This window comes from Wasmannia auropunctata, unplaced genomic scaffold (genome assembly GCF_000956235.1).
Source record: "Wasmannia auropunctata unplaced genomic scaffold, wasmannia.A_1.0 LD336074.1, whole genome shotgun sequence".
Classification (NCBI taxonomy): Eukaryota; Metazoa; Arthropoda; class Insecta; order Hymenoptera; family Formicidae; genus Wasmannia; species Wasmannia auropunctata.
In genome coordinates, this window is record NW_012026816.1 from 915,348 (window position 1) to 934,782 (window position 19,435).

General features: G+C 39.1%; 3 protein-coding genes and 1 pseudogene across 8 annotated transcripts in view; 2 read left to right on the forward strand and 2 right to left on the reverse strand.

Annotated features, from left to right (window-relative positions):
• LOC105449736 overlaps positions 1 to 808 on the forward strand; it is a 19,194-nt gene extending 18,386 nt beyond the window's left edge. Inside the window, exon 4 of the mRNA XM_011689119.1 lies at positions 757 to 808. Coding sequence (XP_011687421.1) covers positions 757 to 808 — 52 coding nt within the window. The remainder of the gene's footprint in view (positions 1 to 756) is intronic.
• On the reverse strand, positions 340 to 3,034 carry LOC105449560 (annotated as a pseudogene).
• Positions 3,035 to 3,281: 247 nt separating this feature from the next.
• On the forward strand, positions 3,282 to 6,138 carry LOC105449561 (U3 small nucleolar ribonucleoprotein protein MPP10). Its single transcript, XM_011688824.1, has 4 exons — positions 3,282 to 3,483; positions 3,719 to 5,048; positions 5,329 to 5,437; positions 5,524 to 6,138. Exons 1-4 carry the CDS (start codon positions 3,410 to 3,412, stop codon positions 5,886 to 5,888), a joined length of 1,878 nt encoding a protein of 625 aa, XP_011687126.1. The 5' UTR covers positions 3,282 to 3,409; the 3' UTR covers positions 5,889 to 6,138.
• Positions 6,139 to 6,410: 272 nt separating this feature from the next.
• LOC105449563 (aryl hydrocarbon receptor nuclear translocator homolog) overlaps positions 6,411 to 19,435 on the reverse strand; it is a 36,566-nt gene continuing 23,541 nt past the window's right edge. Inside the window, exons 4-13 of one of the 6 annotated variants that reach the window (XM_011688829.1) lie at positions 15,812 to 15,972; positions 11,014 to 11,334; positions 10,507 to 10,710; positions 9,341 to 9,529; positions 9,047 to 9,205; positions 8,818 to 8,968; positions 8,556 to 8,695; positions 8,298 to 8,476; positions 8,076 to 8,223; positions 6,411 to 8,000 (exon numbers count right to left, since the gene is read on the reverse strand). In XM_011688829.1, coding sequence (XP_011687131.1) covers positions 7,774 to 8,000; positions 8,076 to 8,223; positions 8,298 to 8,476; positions 8,556 to 8,695; positions 8,818 to 8,968; positions 9,047 to 9,205; positions 9,341 to 9,529; positions 10,507 to 10,710; positions 11,014 to 11,334; positions 15,812 to 15,972 — 1,879 coding nt within the window. In that variant the 3' untranslated portion in view covers positions 6,411 to 7,773. Of the gene's footprint in view, positions 8,001 to 8,075; positions 8,224 to 8,297; positions 8,477 to 8,555; positions 8,714 to 8,817; positions 8,969 to 9,046; positions 9,206 to 9,340; positions 9,530 to 10,506; positions 10,711 to 11,013; positions 11,335 to 15,811; positions 15,973 to 19,435 lie in introns of all 6 variants that reach the window. The other 5 variants (XM_011688827.1, XM_011688828.1, XM_011688825.1 and 2 more) reach the window with 5 other exon arrangements.

Here is a 19,435-nt window from a genome sequence, read left to right on the forward strand (position 1 = left end):
AAATGTCGTAAACTAATTATAACAGAGCCGTATTAGTATCTTAAGACATTACTTGTAAATATTAGCCAAGGATTAGGAACAAGTGAATGGAGGAGCGCGCGCCGACCCTGAGCGCCGCATGGACAAAAGCGATTATTCGTTAATTTTAATCAGCTCTCCTGCCAAAATTATTTGTCAGATCAAAATTTGCTAAAACAAAAAGTTGTTCCTTTTAGCACAAAGTATCACGTCCTGTACTCCGAATGCGCCAATTTTGGGACACCTTGTATATATATAGAAAATGAATCAAATTATTTTTAGTAACTTTAATAAGTTATTAAATCAAACTAAAATGTTTATGCATATACCAAGAACTCCGATTAACAGACCAATGAATCAAATTATTTTTAATAACTTCAACAAGTTATTAAATCAAACCAAAATGTTTATGCACATACCAAGAACTTCGATTAGCAGACCAATAAATCAAATTATTTTTAGTAACTTTGACAAGTTATTAAATCAAACCTAAATGTTTAAGCATATACCAAGAACTCAGATTAACACACCGCTTTTTAAATTACTCACATCTTCTTTCCACAATAAAAAAAAAAAAAGAAATGCCGACCATAACTATGTTTAATTAAACGATTCGAAAAACAAAAGCAAATGAAAATTAGAGCAAAAGGTTGACGTTCTAAAGGTAAGTTATAAATATTCTATTTAATATTAAAATTTACAAATTTTTTATTTTTATTTTTCATATTTACTTTTTAGAAATTGCCAAGAGAGTTTATTAACTGGATTGGATCCGTCCATCTACGATTAATAATACAATCAATAGAAGATAAGTATATGAGTGGAAGCGAGTACAAGACGATGAAAACACGGCGAGAAAAATGGCGCCATTTTTTAACTACTACGGGCGTTAAGTTAGTTAAATATTCAGAGTCACTATCTTCATCCCACGCAACATTTTTAATTATTAATTTTATTTATGAAGAAATCTTATTAAATTATTTTTGTTAAGAATTTGTATTTCAGTGAATAATTATTTCATCCACTTACCACAGAAAGTTCTTCGAGGTCGTCATCATCGTCCTCATCGTAGTCATCATCGTCGCTGTCAGGTTCAACGTATTCTGGACCATCCAGTTCAGCTTCTCTCTCGTCCACTTCAAATTCCATTTCCACCTTTCTCTCTCGAGTTCTTTTTTTTTTGGGCTCTTTCTAAACTCATCTTCACTCCTTCCTGCGGCTCTGCAAAAATGACAAGTAACAAATACATTTAATAATTATTATACATGGACATTACAAATTGTATTATAATGTAATATTATAGTAAATATAATGTAATATTATATATTATAATGCAATATTATAGTAAATATTATAACACCAATAGAAATTACGCTTACTTAATGGAAAATTTGTACTTGTATCTGCTAAACTGTTAAGTGACACTCTATAAAGTGGTATGCTTTGATTCATATAAATAAGCAAGTTGACTGCCATAGGGTGCCACCCAGTGGCTTTTTCACAAGTACAGCTTGGTAGCAGTCGAATGGCAAATTTGAGACAGATCAAATGATTAGATGAGCCCTTTGCTGAATATTCAAAGATATAGCAACCATTGCACAAGTATCCTGTTTTACCGCAATGCGCCTGTATACACAGATCACAACAATTAATGTTTTTTTTTTATTGAATGTATAATTTTTCTTATGTATTTCATAAATATGAAACTAATCCTTACCTTAAAAATGTTCTCACTGGTTCGTACAAAATTAATAACATAGGTTCGTAATATCCATGCAGAAACTGTAAGTCTATCACATTATCCATCTTCTCCTCCAGTGTTTTCAATCATACTATCATATATGAGGATAATATCGGAGTCTCATTGAAAGATGTTAATTTTGCAGTGTCAAATAAGTCACCATCGTCGAGGCTGGGATCCTTACGAAAGGGTAACACAACCAGTTTTCTGCCAAATATCAGCATTACCGTGCATCTTCCCTCAGGATCACTCTTATTATCTAGTAATGGCACAGTTCTCAGGTTGTAAATGTCCTGATCGTATTCGACGACGGACAGTTTTGCGTCGCGGAAGCTGAGCAGCAAAGAATCCCTTTGTGAGCCGATAAGATGAACGGACTGCATGGACATGATGTTCCCATGCAAGGTGTACTGCGCCAAGCATTCCAGCTTCATTTTAGGGGGACGTGTTTCTGCACAGAGAGAATAATATATACGCATGTTTTTTCAGCTTGTATGTACATTCGATTAAGTAGTGTGTGAAAAAGTGAAATAAAAGGTGTACCTGTATATTTCTCCCTCCTTGTCATGTCGACGTCGGGAATCAAACGGAACACCCGTATAATATTCGCGTCGGCAACAACGAGGCATTTCTTGGTGCGGTTAAAAATGGCATGTGATCGCGTGCTCGACTCTCGTTGCGGAATGGGTACTTTTGCGTATAGAATACATGATCTCGAATGTCAGCAAACGTCACGCAAATTGTCACAGGTATATTCTGTTGAAATCTTGAAATATATCGAGGATTTTTCGCAGAAGGATCGATCATCAAGACCAAATAAAGAGATTTTCGGCAGGCCCGTTATCGGAGGTTGGCGGGAGATAGCCTCTCATTCCGGAAGGTCACGCAAGTCATTGTTTTCGAATTCTCACAAACAGACACCGGTCTCAGTGACCTTGTTTGTGACGAGGAGCAGGAGTCTCAGATTGCCCGTTCTTTCTAACTCTCGTCCTAACTCTTTCGTCTTCTAACTCTTTTCCTTTTTAGCACTCTCGCCGAAAACGCAAGTACGCACACCGCGACAAAACCCAATTAACTCTCTCGGCACGCTTACTCCGTACTGCTCCGTACTGCTCCGTACCCTTCGCTTCCTTCCCTCAAATTCCGACTTACTCCGAAATTCCGCGCCGTCACGTCACCTGCGATCGCCGCTCTATCTAGAGCAATAATTAGTCTGATCCAAATCGATAGATGGTGCGACATGCCGGATTCTCGTAGAGAGACTCCATGTCCCCTTATATTCCTACGTCCATATGTGGCACCAGAGAGGATCCTCTATTCCTCTCTGATTGTCGTTATATCCAGATTCTAGGCATCTTACATTTGACATTTGTTATATTGTTTGTAAAATTTGTCGTGATTAACAATTTTTAAAGAAAATATTGAATACATTCCAAAATTAATATTAAGATTAAAAAATATTTTACAAAATTTATATACGATTGCACATCTGTCGATAAAATAGTTCAGGCAATAGTTGAGGCTATGCCCGCCACGGCGCGCGCCACGGTTCGTGGTTCGTCGTGTTTGTGGTTATACAGCACGTGGATTTGATCGCTTTTCATCGTTTATTAAATATTTATCAAGTTTGTATTAATATAATGGAAAAAAATGGCCAATATAGAAGTTCTTGGTAATATCATATCTACGCTTGATGGTATTCGATCGCTAGAACAAATAAAAAGGCAAGTAAAATACTTTGAAATTTTGATGTTACTTAATCGTTAATCTAAGAAGTTCCGAAATGAAGAAGATAATGTTTGTAATAAATATCACTGCAAAGAAAAGAGAAATGATAATGAAATATATAATGCTAAATTAATGGTATTAAAATTTACACATCAAGTACAAAATAAGAATGCATCAAATATAAAAAAAGCAAAAGTTTATTTTGAGAACAAAATCTTTTTTCAATTTTAGTGGGAAAAATAAAGTCGATGTAACAGCCCTTACAAAAAATGTCTACGATTTTGCCAAGGAGCAGTCCTACAAAAAGAATAGAAATACGAATGCATTACCAGAATTAGTCACAGAAGGTTTTGACGAGGAGCAAATTTGGCAGCAATTGGAACTGCAGAACGAGGGCGAGATAACACACTTTTTAAGTGACATCTCTACAGTTTTATCTGAAAGTAAAAAGCTGGTAATCCCGGTGAGTTCAAGGAAACCTGAACTTATACACGTTGGAAATGATAATTTAGATCAAGAGGATGAAGGCATGTCCGATGAGAAAGAATCAGAAGACGAGGATGTGGAAATTAAAAGTAATTCCCGGAAGAGAAAACATAAGAAATCCTCCATCGTAGACGACAAATTCTTTAAGTTGCAAGAACTGGATGAATATTTAATTAAGGAAGAGAGGAAAGAGAAGCAGGGAGAGGATGCTGGATCTGATGATGAATCGGTGGATTTATTTAACGATGTTTCCGAGGAAGAAGATGGAGATAATCCTGAAGAAAAGAAATACATAAAGTACGCGGATTTCTTCGATAGTCCCGATAGCGAGAACGAGCAAGCTGACAAAAGCAAAAATTCAGATCTCGACGACAGTATTAGGGATTTTGAAGAAGAAGAATTAGAGGACGAAGAGATGGATCTTGACGAGGAGGATGAAGATGATCAAACTGTCAAAAGAGTAAGATTCAATCTCACTAACGACTCGGACGAGACAGATAGCTTGGAGAATAAAATGAATCATAATAAGGAAGATAAGGAAGAAAAGATGGAGGAAAACATAGAGCCAAAATCTACTTTGGAGGCTCGTCAAGAGAGGCTGTTAATGAGGATTGAAGAATTGGAGGAGGAGGCGGTCAGCGAGAAACCATGGCAATTGAAGGGCGAAGTGAGTGGTACAAATCGACCACATAATTCCTTGCTAGAGGAGTTCGTGTCTGTCGATGTGAACACAAGGCCAGCCCCATTGATCACCGAGGAGACCACTATGAAGTTGGAGGACATAATCAAGCAGCGAATTAAGGATAAGGCTTGGGACGACGTCGAGAAGAAGTTCAAGCCAGTCGAGACACCGTTGGAATACAAGAAAAAATTGATACTGAATCAGGAAAAGAGCAAGGAGAGCTTGTCGCAAATTTACGAAAATGAGTACCTGAGGCAAAAGCAATCGTTGGATCCAGAGAACGATGAGAAGAAAGAGGAAACGCCACAGTCTCACCATGAAATTCGACAAATGATGCGTTCTCTGATATCAAAATTGGATGCGTTAGCTAATTATCATTACACTCCCAAGATGGTAAGATTTGTCATGATTTACATTGAAGATCAATCGAAATTTATATTAAAATGTGATATAATTAATGATAAATATTAACAATCGAAAGTACTTATTCTGAGGTAAATGTTTCTTTATAAGTAAAAGCTATCCTAGCAATTTGTATAAATAATTCTCTACTCTCGTTACAAAACGTTTATATTTTGAGATATTCTTAATAGTGTAACGTTTATCAAGAGTCGCAAGTTCACGCCAAGTATATTTTTTGTAAGATACATAATATATATGATTTCTGTTCTAGGCTAAACCAGAAATTAAAATCATTAGCAATGTACCTGCAATTAACATGGAAGAGGTAGCACCTGTCACGGCCACTGATGCTACTCTATTAGCGCCTGAAGAAATTAAAAGTATTTATCATGTTATATTTAATATGACTATTATTGGTTTATATAGTACAGTATTTTTTAATTTTATCTACAATTCTTATTTCCAGCCAAACAACGCGGTGATCTTATCGGTAAAGCAGAACGAACGAAAACCGATATGAAGCGCGAGAGAAGACGAAAGAAATCGAGGCAACGAGCCAAACAACAGGCAACAGAAAAGAAGGAGAAATTAAGGGCTTTGCAACCAGGAATCGCTAAGAAGTATAAAGATAAGAAAGAGAAGGCTGCGTTAGTTGAGAAAGTAACTAAAGATAGAAACGTTATGAAGTTAACCGAAACAACGCACAAAGCGGCAAAATCCTCGAGTGCGTTTTTCAAGCAGTTACAAGATCAAGTCGACAGTAAAGTTAAAAAGGGCAATTTATCCAAGAAGAAAACTAACACTACTTCGGCTGTAAAACTGAAATTATAAATTTTTGTATTTATATTTTAAATTTGTTTAAGATTTAAATGAAAAATTGTATTATATTTTTCCATCGTGCCTTTTGAAGATTTCATGCTGTTATATCTTATTGCCTCTTTTCGTTTATTATTGAATATAATCGAAAAGGAACAATAGTTAGCGAGAATTGTTAAAGAACTTACAAGCAAAGTAAATTCTTTACACTCTTTGTGTAATGTAATGATACATATGTACACTAAAAATATTTTTTATAGCTTTATTGCATGATATACGTATGCATTTCTAACACCCTTCGCTCTTTAAATCATATTACTCGTGATTTTCTGTGGGGCTATAATACGTGAGTGGATATTGTGCAAAGGAATATATAACAGTGGATAAGGGATTTGTGAACCTCTTTGAGACGAATTCATACTTAACATTCGCATATAAATATTGACGCCTGCACCAGGCCCAATATATTAGTTATTGTCAAAAAGTGATGGTACTATTCTCGTCACGATGTAGGATGATAAAAGAAAATCATGCGTATATGTATAGTTCGTATATTAGTGAAAAATGTTCCCAATTCATCATGATATGCTGTAATTTCGTTTCAGTGTGCTCGTCAAAATTTGCTAAAACACGTACAAACGCGCTAAGTCACACGTGGTTACTTATAAATGCAATTATTCGTATGTGTAACATTATCTATATTTTTTTTTCTTTAAGAATATCTAAAAACGGTGTCTTGCACAGAGAAGCAAAGGTGGATTACACAATTTTTGTACATTGTCAATGTCTCGAACGATTTCTTATCGCGTGTTGGTTTATGATTGCACTGTTTATAATTACAAAGATCTAAATTAAAGTAATTAAGCTAACCTTACAAATCTAACGATAAGCTGGTATTAAAATTACCGTGATTTGTGTATAGATCTTTGATTGAGAAGTTTTTTTTTTAAAAATACTTTTTCTTATTGTTTAGAGTTACACACTTCTGCTATTTTCATTTTTATTTTTCTTTTCCTTCGTTAAATATTTATCGAATCGCATGATACCTCATTTAAAATTGTCATGAAAATTAAAATTACATTATTTGATTTGTATAATAAGCACAGATGCTTACATATGTTTAGAATACTTGTAACAAGGCCAAAATATTCATCTACAGGCCGTTCATTAATCAATCAACTTAATAGCTCTCACCGCTATGAGTAGATTTGATTAACTTGGAATTAATTTTTTTAAATTTAATTCCAAGTTTATTAAAGTACAGTCAATCTAAATCATTGAAAGTATTGAAAGCATTTATTAGTTACTGACATCTTCATCGGTTACGCATTTAATTTCAAATGTAAAATTTATAAATATAAAACTTTATTTTTACGTACAATAGCTTATGCCCAAAAATGTGGATAGCCCATCTGTGCGTATTATAATTTATTTCGAGCACTAATCGATAATCGTCATAAAGGTACAGATGACGCCCTTGATGTTTTAATGGTATTTTCGCAGCGAGACCATGCTTATCAATTTAGATAATTATCTCAAACAATCGAAACGCATGACGCGACGATCGTACCCGGTAACGTCTGATACCCAATGACAATGAATCAAAAACCTCTCGTTATAATACGTATGTATAATATGTAAATAATCCGGTAGACTAGGCTGTCCTAATCCCAGTGCGATCGTTTTTGCGTAGAGTCTATATATGCGGTGCTAAATTGTTAAATCGCGCGTTTCTCTGTTCTCCGTGAACGATCCTCCGGATGTCGATGTGAGGGTGCGGATTACGATGCCCAAGATCAAAATCCTCGAAGTGATACCGAACAGCCAGGGAAAGTCCCGAAGAGAGAGAATTCCTCTAAAATAGAAGCTGCTTCTCAGAGGCATATCGCCTTTCTCGTTGCTACTCGAAGCTAGTGGTGAACATATTCAGTGTTTCGTCGAAGCCGGACGAGCCGCACGTGGCGCTTTGATCTTGCAGCATCTGCAGCATCTCAGACAGCTCTTGCGGCTGTGTGCCGGGCCCGGCCTGTCCAGGATGCGGTGGTTGCGCTTGCGCGGGCACCTGAGCGCCGGTCTGTCCGTCCGGTTGCTGCGTCTGATGCTGTTGACTCTGCCAACCCCACATACCTGACGACAGACGCACATTTTATATTTGCACTTTCATATATATATAAAACAAGCAAGGTATGCCGAAAGACTAACCAGGATTATTAGGCACTGTTGTGACTGCATGATATTGCTGCGTAGCCGGTGTTCTAGCACCGCTACTGAGCTGAGTGTACGTCGGCCCGCTCGGTGATCTCGATGGACTTAATTGACTGTACTGGTAGCCTTCTGTCACGGGTTGCTGCTTGGAAAACGTAGTAGTTTTAGACATGTTTGTAACTTTTCGAATCTACCGAGAAACGGAGGAATATTAAATACCTGTCTTCCAATTGCCCATGCTTGTGGAGTTGGAGATGTATTAGCCGGTTTCTGAATCCTATTCAAGACCCCCGAGGACGCGCTTTGCTGTCCAGGTGACCCATAAGCTATCGGCGACTGCGTCGTCTCGTAGCTCTGGTATACGTTCTGCGTGCTGGACGGCCTCGGTTGTTGCGGACCTGCAAATGACATGTGCGTTCAACGTTCGATTGTTCAGATATGCGAGAAATAATAAAGAATGCGGTAATCGGTACTTACTGGCTGTAGCTACAGTGGCTGGGTGCTGCATCATGTGATGCGAGTACAGCGGATCCCTGGTAGGATGCCTGCTCGGAAGAGAATAATCCAGACCAGGTTGTCCATATGCAGGTACAGCTTCGCTCTCCGTTTGACCGTCGCTACTAGGATGAAACGACCTGGATGAAAAGACATGCGAATATTTTTTTCCATGCGAAAGAAAAAAAATGAGAGATATAATATAAAGATGTCTTTAAGATATCAAACGTAATCCCGTTCTTACTTTGCATGCGTGTTTGTGCAGACGATATATTCGACGTCTTCGTTGAACGGATTTAAGAACGCAAATGCCGACGTCCTCAACCACACCCAATCGCGATTCTTAGCCCGAAATCTGTACATCACAGACACGACTTGTCCTTTTAACTTCAACACTAGAAAACAAATCACATGTTAATAATGCTGATGAAACAGTATTAATGAATAACACGCAGTTTAATACGGAGCGTTACCTTGTTCAAAGCTCTCCCGCATATGTGTCAGATCCTCCGGATGGAAAAATTCGTAGCAGGGATGACCTAAGAGTTCCGATGGAGTATAACCCAAAATTCCGCCGACCCGTTGATCCACGAAGGTAAATTTACCTTCTGCAGAGTGACGTGATATAAATTCTATAACGAACAGACACATAATTCACAAACGGAAACCATGACTTCTTCTGTACTGTTACATGAATTTTAATTTGCAAAACTTTCAATTAAATTTATTATTATAATATTATTGCTAATAAATAAGACGACACTTACCGCTATTGCTATTGGAACCTGCTAAGTCGCTACTATTTGGTGTGCTAGTGACCTGTAATCGTCCAATGGCGACAAGGCAGCAATGAGTGGAGGCATTCTCATCCGTGACTACGCCGTCTGGACCAGTTTGGTGGACGCCACCTCTGTCACCTAGACCCACACTTGGTACACATTGGGGAACAAAATCACCTACAGCGTAAAATCATGAATCAGTCCATGATTTCCCGTTGATCGGCTTGAAAAGAATTTGTTTTATGAACTAAAACTTACATACGTTAAAACTTAAAAACGTCATACTGATGGATAACTTATACTGATATATTGACATAATCAAAGTCAATAATAACTTATAATTGAATTAAATTATTTATCGAAATGCTAAAATACTACATAAAAAAAATTAATATCATAAATCGTGAAATTCGAAAGTTGCAAAGCGTTCGATTTATTGCACCTCTATCGCATTTAATGTACGCGAGAGATGTCGCTTTCTTTTTTAACGTAAATCGATAAGATTGAATTAATCAGCGGCTGCCACAAAGCTATCGATGGAACAAAAAGAGCTACGCACGTGATCATGAATATTAAACAAATATGTTAACAGCCGATAACTACCTCGCCGCGATTCTTTAATGGTGACGACTTTCCACTCAGCGATTAAACGAGAACTTTGAAGAAACAAGACTATTTTAGACCATAGGCATATATCACCAGTGAAAAAAAAGCATCTGATGATATTCTTTCTCTTCTTCAATTCATCAATTAGATTTATTGTTTGAACATGCAAATCCTTCGTGTTTTTTTTTAATTTTCGCGTTACTACTTTTCGCAACTGATCGAAAAAGTAAATACACGTTTAATTAAATACGGAATATTAAATGAAAGAGTTCGAAAAATTCAGTCACGGCAACACTCGAGGCGGTTCTTAATTTACAGTACACACGTGGCATATGCGTTCCGCCGTGTTCCAGGAACGGTTCGTTCGTATTCCTCGGGCGCGACGTCTCCCCCGCTTTAAAATAGAAAGCCGGGGTCCGTTGTACGTCGCGCCCGACAGAGAGAGAGAGAGAGAGAGAGAGAACCGTTACCCGGTAGCACACCGTCGTATGATTTTATACGCGATTCTCCCTCGACTCGGCACAGATGAAAACCTGTGTCAAACTTACCAGTGGGTGGCCAATTCTTAATGTATCCGGTGCAATGCACCACCGCGTAGTTCTGGCCGTCCCGCGCCGGGGGTCCCAGGGAGTTCCTTTGCTTCATACGGTGCAACCCGTGTGCCGCTGCCATGTCACCTGAGGTCTGCAGACTCCCGACTTTCATGCGACAGATGAAACCCCTTCTTGAGCCCATGCACAGTCGCATCGAAGCTACAATCGGAAGGTTTTCATCATCTATATCAATTAATCAATTACTTCATCTATATTTGAATATATTTGAATATATTCAAATATATAGATGAATATATTCATAAACATATTTTTTCCGAATATAGAAAATAGCTTGATCAGTCGTCTTGAAATCCGAAAAACGAATAAAATCATCTGTAAGATAAATGATAAGATAAATGGATAACAGAATACTAATCTATACTATATTAAAATAAAATGATAAAGTAGATATTCTCTGAAAATGTCGAATAATCAAGTGAGTTTTTTTTTATCTTTACTTACATTGACCTTCCTTCTTGACTGTACCAGTCTTTAGGTCCAATACTCGACCACCGTGCTGCGGTTCCGCCGCGCTGAGTTGCTCTCGCACCTTCTCGGTATCGTCGGGATGAACCTGCGTGTAAAGGCTGGTGCCGAACCAGTCGCTCTGGGTGTAGTTCAACACCGGCGCAACCGAGTCGGACACGTAGATGATCCTGCCCGTGTCGCAGCTCACAACGAATAAGAAACCGTCCGCCGCTTCGAGGATCAAGTGCTTCAACTCTTGATCCGTGAGGAAGGACGGCTTGAAGGCGCTGTCCGTATTTCCGGTATTTCCGGTGCCTGCGACACATTCCATTTCGCTCTGACAACGCTCGCGAGGACAGGGGATAACGGGATTTATAAGAGAATAATCCGAATGTATCCTATCCGGATTTATTATACAAGTCTTATATATGATGTATATATGGGGGATTGGATTTATAAGCACACAGAAAAACGTAAAGCAGTAAGACGCAAGTGAATTGGCCAATCACAGTAGAAAACATAAGATTATTGCCTTACGTTTTATACTGTGATTTTATACTGCCGATTTGCTTACTACGCGTTTTTCTACGTGTCATGGGCTATACAAACGCTGTAATATACTATGCTCGAATTTATCGTATTCGCTACAATTTTTTGTTTAATGTGGAAATTCGTTTCTCTCCCATGTTAATGAAACTGGACGCGCTTCTAAAATTATCAGTTGAAGTTTTCGAGAGAAGAAGAATTCAGCAGTACGCATACTCATCGAGGAAGACGATTGCTTCTGAAATATGATTCAAACCTCGGAGAGCACTCCGCGAATTCCTAAGCAAATCGTGTCCTATCGAATATTGAAATCGCCTCTCGATAGCTTCTTCCGAAGTTGACCTCCGAGAAGAGAGACGCGAAGACCGCGGCGCGCTGTGGTGCGGTACCAAAAATGAGGACGGGGCACCTCGCCAGCGGAGGTAACTATCGAGGTGCAAGATCAGAATTGCAAAGCGGACGGCGGATCCCAAGAGAAAGAGAGAGAGAGGAGAGTGGGGAAGAGGTGCGAGAGAGAAAGAGCGTCTCTCTCGCGCGGCGATGCGATCTTTACCCCGATATACGGAGAAATTCCGGGAAGAGGTACTTTAACGACTTCCAAACAAGATCTATGGAAGACCCCCGGTGACCTTCGTTACCATTACTTTCCACGTGGTGTACGTCTACCGGTCCAACGGTTACCACCGTGGTTATCCTCCGCGTGACACCTTCCGCAAAGAGAATCTGTATACAGTTTCTATCACCGATGACATCAAAATTTTCAAGCATGTCCAAACAGATCTTTTACGATTAATTGCCCGTCCGTAAGAAATTTAGAAAAAATAAATTTAAATACCGTTATATGAACGTGCATACATTTTGTCGCGGACAAAAAGATTGCACGTTTTTCTCTTGATTCGATCACTATGCATCAAAAATGAGGATAATCGCACAATTATGTATTTATTATGTATTTATAGAGAAAATTATCACAATCTATCTGATACACGATAATACATTCCGAAAATATTCATAAAACTGTACAATATAGATCTCAATTATTTAAAATATAAATAAATGTTTACGAATGCATAATCCGAATTTTAAATTCATAAAATTTTAATTTCAAATAAGGCCGATATATATATATATATGTAAATGATACGAGTAATAAAGGGGGAAAGAGTCAAATTCGCCGAGACTACGTTAGCTGAAATTTAAAAGATTTAAACATTAAAAATATTATTGGGTAATCAACATTTAGTCTTGGCCGAATTTGGCTCTTTCCCCCCTTGTTACTGGTTGTATTCATAAAGTTTTTCCTATAATAATGCGAACATTTACGCAATTAAAAAAATCTAGTTAAATTGATTAGTAAAATCAGTTCAAGAAGATAAAAGAATCGCTTGAGATCAATGCTACTCGATATAGGTATCTCATATATATGTTTCGTATGTAATCTCACGCTGATAGTTATTTAATTTCCATTTCTAGGCATTCTAACGTTAAACAATAACTGTAAATATTCTTGTGGTTACTTTCGATATTATCAATTTATAGATATTCATCACATTCAATTATTCGATATTGTCAATTTCCTAATATTTAATAAACAATACTAAGAATGTTTCTCAACAAATTTATAAACGATTATACAATATCCAAGTTAGAATTTCAGAGTGGAAAGCATATTTAACATTGATGACTTCCTTTCCTTTCGCATCCACGAGATCTCACCGTGCTGGGTGTGAACATAAAAAAAAACCGACGCCGTTCTCGTGACAGTACGACTGTCGTCTTTCCTATCGACGTTCGTCGAACGGTTCTTCAGCCTTTCAGCAGTTTTTATCCCCGGTGTCCCGGGGTCGTAAAAAATCCACCGGTGCCCGGTACTGACTACGTCGCGTCGCGACCGCGTAATACTCTTCCACATAGCGCACGCACGGGGCGTTCGCGCGCGTAAACGAGCGTCCTCCTCCTCGTCCTCCTCCTGCTCTTCCCCCTTCTACCCCTCTACTCTCTTTCTCTTCACAGGTGAGAGAGAAGAGAGAGACAGAGAGTTCCTCCTCTTCCGAGCGAGAGAGCGATTTGTATGCAGTGGCCCTCGTCGTCGGGAAAGAGGAGAAGCGGCTATAAACAACGCGACGCACCACCAATACCTAGGTGAAATCACGGCGGAATCACGCATATACACGCGCGCGTTCACGCACAATACGCAGCACGCGTCCATCGGCCGGCAGGCTCCCTCGGGCTCAGGTAGATAGGTAGATACCCCCGGCCAGAACTACCAAAGGGACAGCCGCCGACGGACGGGACATACACACAACTCCGCCCATCGTGCCCACCGGAAGCATATATCGCGCTCGCTGCATTCGATATGACCGCCACCGGCTCTCGAAACCCACCGCAACGTTACGATCGTTCCGGTGCATCCCTCGTCCTCTCTCCTTCACCTGACCATATCTCTCGGTTTTTCTTCGTTAATCAGTTATATTGGTATCCCCGTGGATTTGTATATCTACCGTGGAATCTTTAAGTTTTAACTATCTGTCACCGTTGATTTCCCCATTTTTTCGAGAGAACGACATTTTTACGGAATTTATATGAAATTTCGTAAACAAATTTATTTCTAAAACTTTTAGCAAAACTGTTTTCTCTCTTTTTGTCGACATTTTTACGGAATTTATATGAAATTTCGTAAACAAATTTATTTCTAAAACTTTTAGCAAAACTGTTTTCTCTCTTTTTGTCGAAAACGATTTTGATTTTTTTTTAAACAAAAATTTCGCGAAAAAAGGATTTTATCAATAGATACTCTCTGTGAATTTTTAACGCGATTCTTCAGATAAATCGATAAAAATTATTTTTCGAGATTTCTAGAAGATAATAATTGCAATCTCTAACATGAAAATTCTTTATATTATAGCAATATAATTTTAGCAATTTAATGAGTTGAAGACACGCGCGCTTGACAGATGGATCCATCTAAAAGGATTACGTCTCGACGCAAATCTGGCGAAACATCATCGGCCTTTTCGTCTTCGACTTAACGAGAAAGTCGCAGATACTTAGTACACCGTCGACATTGTAAGTATCCTAAAAGCGCTCGTAAATTCTCGCCTCTGTCGAGACGGAGATCCAGCCGCGCGTTTTCGCGCGTCGACCCGGGAGGGACCGACTCGGGCAAGTGTTTCCCCGCGCGTAATCGATAGTCGTAGGTACATAACGTAACGTACGGCGGGTCGACTACGGTCGTAATTTAATCGGCTTCACGTTAAGGCACCGAGATCTCGCGTTGCGCCCAAGTTATTGCGCCGCTCGTGCCGGATAACTCAAACATCGCTGCAACTTAATCGTCACGTCCCGCGTCGAAAGCTGCACCGTTCCTTATCGATGACGGCCGGGGACGGACGAAGAAAAGAGAAAGATAGAGAGAAAGAGGGGAGAAGGAGAGAGACAGAAAGAGAGAAATTTGTTCTCCCTCGTTCATAAATAAACACGTTGGAATGAAATTACAGCGAATAAAATGTAGAAGGAGAAACCGAATGAGTAAATAAGAATGAGCAAATAAAATATAGAACTGAGAATATATATGTATATGGGAATAAAGTTATATATCCTTATTGTCTTTCGAAAGCAAGTCTAATGCACGGAAGCTGGATTAAAAAGAAATGCATTATCTACTAAAAGAAAGAGAACAAGGAAAAGAGGAATTATCCGCCAGTATTTGCCGGCTTTGCGGCGCGTGCGAGTTACAGAACTCGAGGCTTAAGTTAAATTCAAGTGGCTTATGACTCTTACGAGTGATTCGTGAGTTATCGACGCTCGATGTTTTTTCGCCTCTCGACGAGAAATTCGCCAGAGAACTTCTTACTTCGAATAATGGAGTGGCTCTTCAACATCTTGCCGCCTGCATTTTTAGCATATTTCTTCGCGATAATTTGAAAGCAGTTCTTCCCAACTTTTTTAATTTTCAATATTAAACCGACATATAGCAATTCAATTCTAAAAAATAAAATCCATCCGAAAAGAAAATTTTCACAATTACAAACAATAATCCATCGAGTTCTATCTTTAATATCTTAATCTATATCTAATCTTAAATATCTTTACGGTCAAAGTATTGACTGTCGATTTAATTAATTAAAGATTAAGCTAACTAATTAAAACAGATCAATCTTAAAAAACCTTAATTTTTGAGGTCCTTTAAATAGAGCAAAGGGATCGTTTGTTGTAAATAAGATTCCGCAGGATCAAAGTCACTCACCTCTGAGAGCTTTCATGTGCGCCACCGCCATCCTTAGGATCGTGAGCTTGTCGGGCTTCCGGGCCAGGGCTGAGCAGGTCGGCACCATGTCGGAGAGCTCCGTGATGTAGGCGGTCATCTTGTTCCGCCGCCGCCGCTCGATCTCGCAATGATTCTCCCTGCTGTAAGTCGCAAGACAAAACCGAGGTAATTGCATAGTTCAAGGAACCAGCGGTGCGGTTTCTCCTACTGCGGCTAAAAAAACGGCGCGAACAACGAAGCTGAAACGCGGAACAGCCGTAGAGACAGGAGTTTCTTGCGCGTCTTCTCCTGCACAAGAGGGACTCTGCGAGTCGCAGGAAATAGCGTGAAATAACGTTCGCGATACGGTATTCAATTTGTGTTGAATCGCGTTTCTTGCGCTTGTAATACATAATCGCGGGCGCCTCGCTTCACGTGAAGTACAGCCAGCTGGCTCTAACTCAGCTGTGAAATGTATTCCTCATCTTATAAGTATATGCTATGTTTCAGTCATTTAAATCGTTATTAAACGATAATAAATAAATAATTGTTAATAGTTGCTATTATCGCATGTATAATATATTAACGTTGTTCGTTGAAATCTCGAAGAAAACGAATCGCGATCGTATCTGCACTCATTAGCAAACGCCCTTTAAGTTTTTGCATCAATTTACCATCGCGCTGCCAATTAAAACTTCACATAAGCTACCTAAAATTAACTCGGTTACGGACGTCGTTGGCGCCATGATCGATTCGTCCGATAAATTCTCGAGTATATATAGTCCTAGGCACCTACCTAGGCGGGGGAGGATATCGGGGCGAGACCACAATTTGAGGCCTCCCCTGTTATTACGCTACCAGAGGGTAACCGCCGCGGGTAACGGTCGGGCACGTCTCCCTTTACTTGGACGGCGAGCTGCGTAATCGCCGGCGCGCAAATCGTAAATTTAATGGCATTTAATTCGCGACAATTTTCCAAGAAACTTCGCGAAGGCAGACCCCGTGCGCGCCCGGATCCGCACGCAACACGTAAGCCGGATTCCCGCTCGATCTCTCCCCCGATGCGCGCAAATCGAGCCGGCGCGGCGGGGTTAATTCGCTATCGGCGCTATACGTCCCGTTCGCGAAACCAATCATTTCGCGAAGTCAACTTCGTGAACCGAACCTCCCGCGTCTACATAGCTTACGCTATACGATCGATCATCTCTCGCCTGTTCTACGAGCGATGTTAAGAGAATACAAATAAATATTTATACTATTAGCCGGATAAAAAACGAAACAATTTTTTTAATTCAATACCCTTTAAGAATAAATAATTTATAACTGTCTTTCATTGTTATCCATATCGTCATATTTATATGTATAATAATTGTAGAAAGTACTTCCTGGTAGGAATTATTGTATCAACTGACGAGTTCTTTATTCAACTGGGCAGTTTGATCGCTGCCTATTTTCTGAACAGATCTCTGCCCTGGAATGGATAAGGAAGGAGAGATCGGGTTCACGAGATGATAAAAAATTTGTTCAGTCCGTGAAATGGGTAGTTTCGCGATCAGACCGTAACGTCGATATCCTACCCGGATACACAGGGTGCGAGATTAAAATTTGATATCGATATGCTGATTGGTTTGCGCTAACTTTTTTTCCCGCGGCGTCTACTCCCCGCGATATGGATGGCCGCGATATGAAATATTGAAAAATAAAATTGATCCGTTCAATGGGATTGCCGCGTCCCTGCGGACGCAGTCTGTGCGAAACATGTCACTGTATTTCGTTATATTCATATAACTGAAAATTAATTTCCCTATCTAATAAATTTTAATTAGAACTCTTAATGCTCGATTTGGATATTCGAACATCTGATGTGTTCATTGAAACCCGAATGTAAATATATTTAAAATCGAATCCGAGTTTTCGAGTATCAATAAATGTTACTCCGTTACTTACATTAAGTTAGGTATTTTCACATAAATTGACTATTTAAATGATAAAAATGGTAAATTCAATAAATTATCGGATTTTTATACAATTAGTTATATAAAAGATTGATTCGAATATTCATAATACTTATAAATAATCACCGATAAATATATAAAAATGTCAAATTTTGTTAACTGACTTGTTAGTTTTCTCTTGTGCTTCTTCCGCCTCGTTTGGATGATAATCGATTAGATGCTGACGTAAACGAAATACTGGCTCTGTCATAAAAAAGGGACGTGCACACAAATTGCATTTTTTAGTAGAATTTTCTACTGTGTAATATAGGCATTCCCAGGAACGTTTTGACATGATGTATATCCACTTTGTATATCACGGAATATCGCTAGATACAATACAACATTGTTTCGCCGAGACGTATTCGTGAAGACTGATCAGGAAAGAGCGAACAAACATTAGTGGAACGGTTTTCTGTATAAGGTATGTAAATATTGACTTCTGATTTAATTGGTATACAACTGCCAATATAACGACAATCAACAAGAATGTATATTGTAGCGCTCTATTTCTAATTATAAGGCAATTTTTTTATATACAGCTACAGATTAAAGTTTATATTTAAATATTAATAAAGTTTATATTTAAATATTTAAATTCAAGCAACGGTAAGAGCAGTAATTTTAATCGTAGATATTTATAAAAAGTTGCGTGAACGTACACGGGAGAATAAAACATTACAAATCATGTATATGTTTGTGTAATAGAATGTATAAAGAAAATTGAAATGCAAAATAAACTGAATATATGTACGTCACGAATGATAACGGCAACGATGCAGTAAAAATATCGTCTCGAATCGTACAGTAAAAAGGATATGAAAGGTGATCGGCATTGATTTGAGTCATGACAATGTCATATCTTTTTCTTCAAGCTATTACTCTGTTTTAGAAATTTTGATCTATCTAGTTTAAGTTTGAAAGTATCATATTATACATTATACAGGTTATTAGATTATGATTTTAAAATTCACGTGCTTTTCAAACAATTTCAAAGAGCTACGAGTACAATTTCAGATTCAATTTTCCTGTCATCAGAGTAATAATAGAGATCCTGAATTGTTTACTCCTTGAGCGGTGAGTTTCGAGTTAAAGAATGATTCATTGTAACAACTTGAAACTTTAAGGAAGGAAAAGCCGAAGAAGGAGCGAAATCGTTATGATTCAAGTCAATGCCGATCGCCTTTCCCTCTCATTATACGATTCGTTGCAATTTTTTCGCCGAGCTGTGCGCGCGGGCGATCGTTATCGTTATTATTGTCTCGTCCCGAGGACCAAGGGAATCCGTAACGCTCGACGACGTCGTGGATGGCCCCGGCTCCGGCAGAGGCCCGCTATTTAAAAGAGGCCACGGCGCTTAAAGCGCAAGTATAAAGCGGAGTATGCACCGCGCGGCATGGCAGGGGAGGTGAGGGACGGCGGGGGTTGGAGGAACGCGATCCGTGAAGAGGAGGACGGGGAGAGAACTCCTGGGTCAGAGGTCAGACGCTCCGAAGTTGCCCGCTCGCTCCGTGGGTCCAAGCTCCGTGTACCGGGGCATACCGGGTGTCCCGGTACTACCTCACACCAGCTACTCCTCCGATCCGATCCTTCGATCCTGAAGTCGCGATACGTTTGCGACGTTTTATTA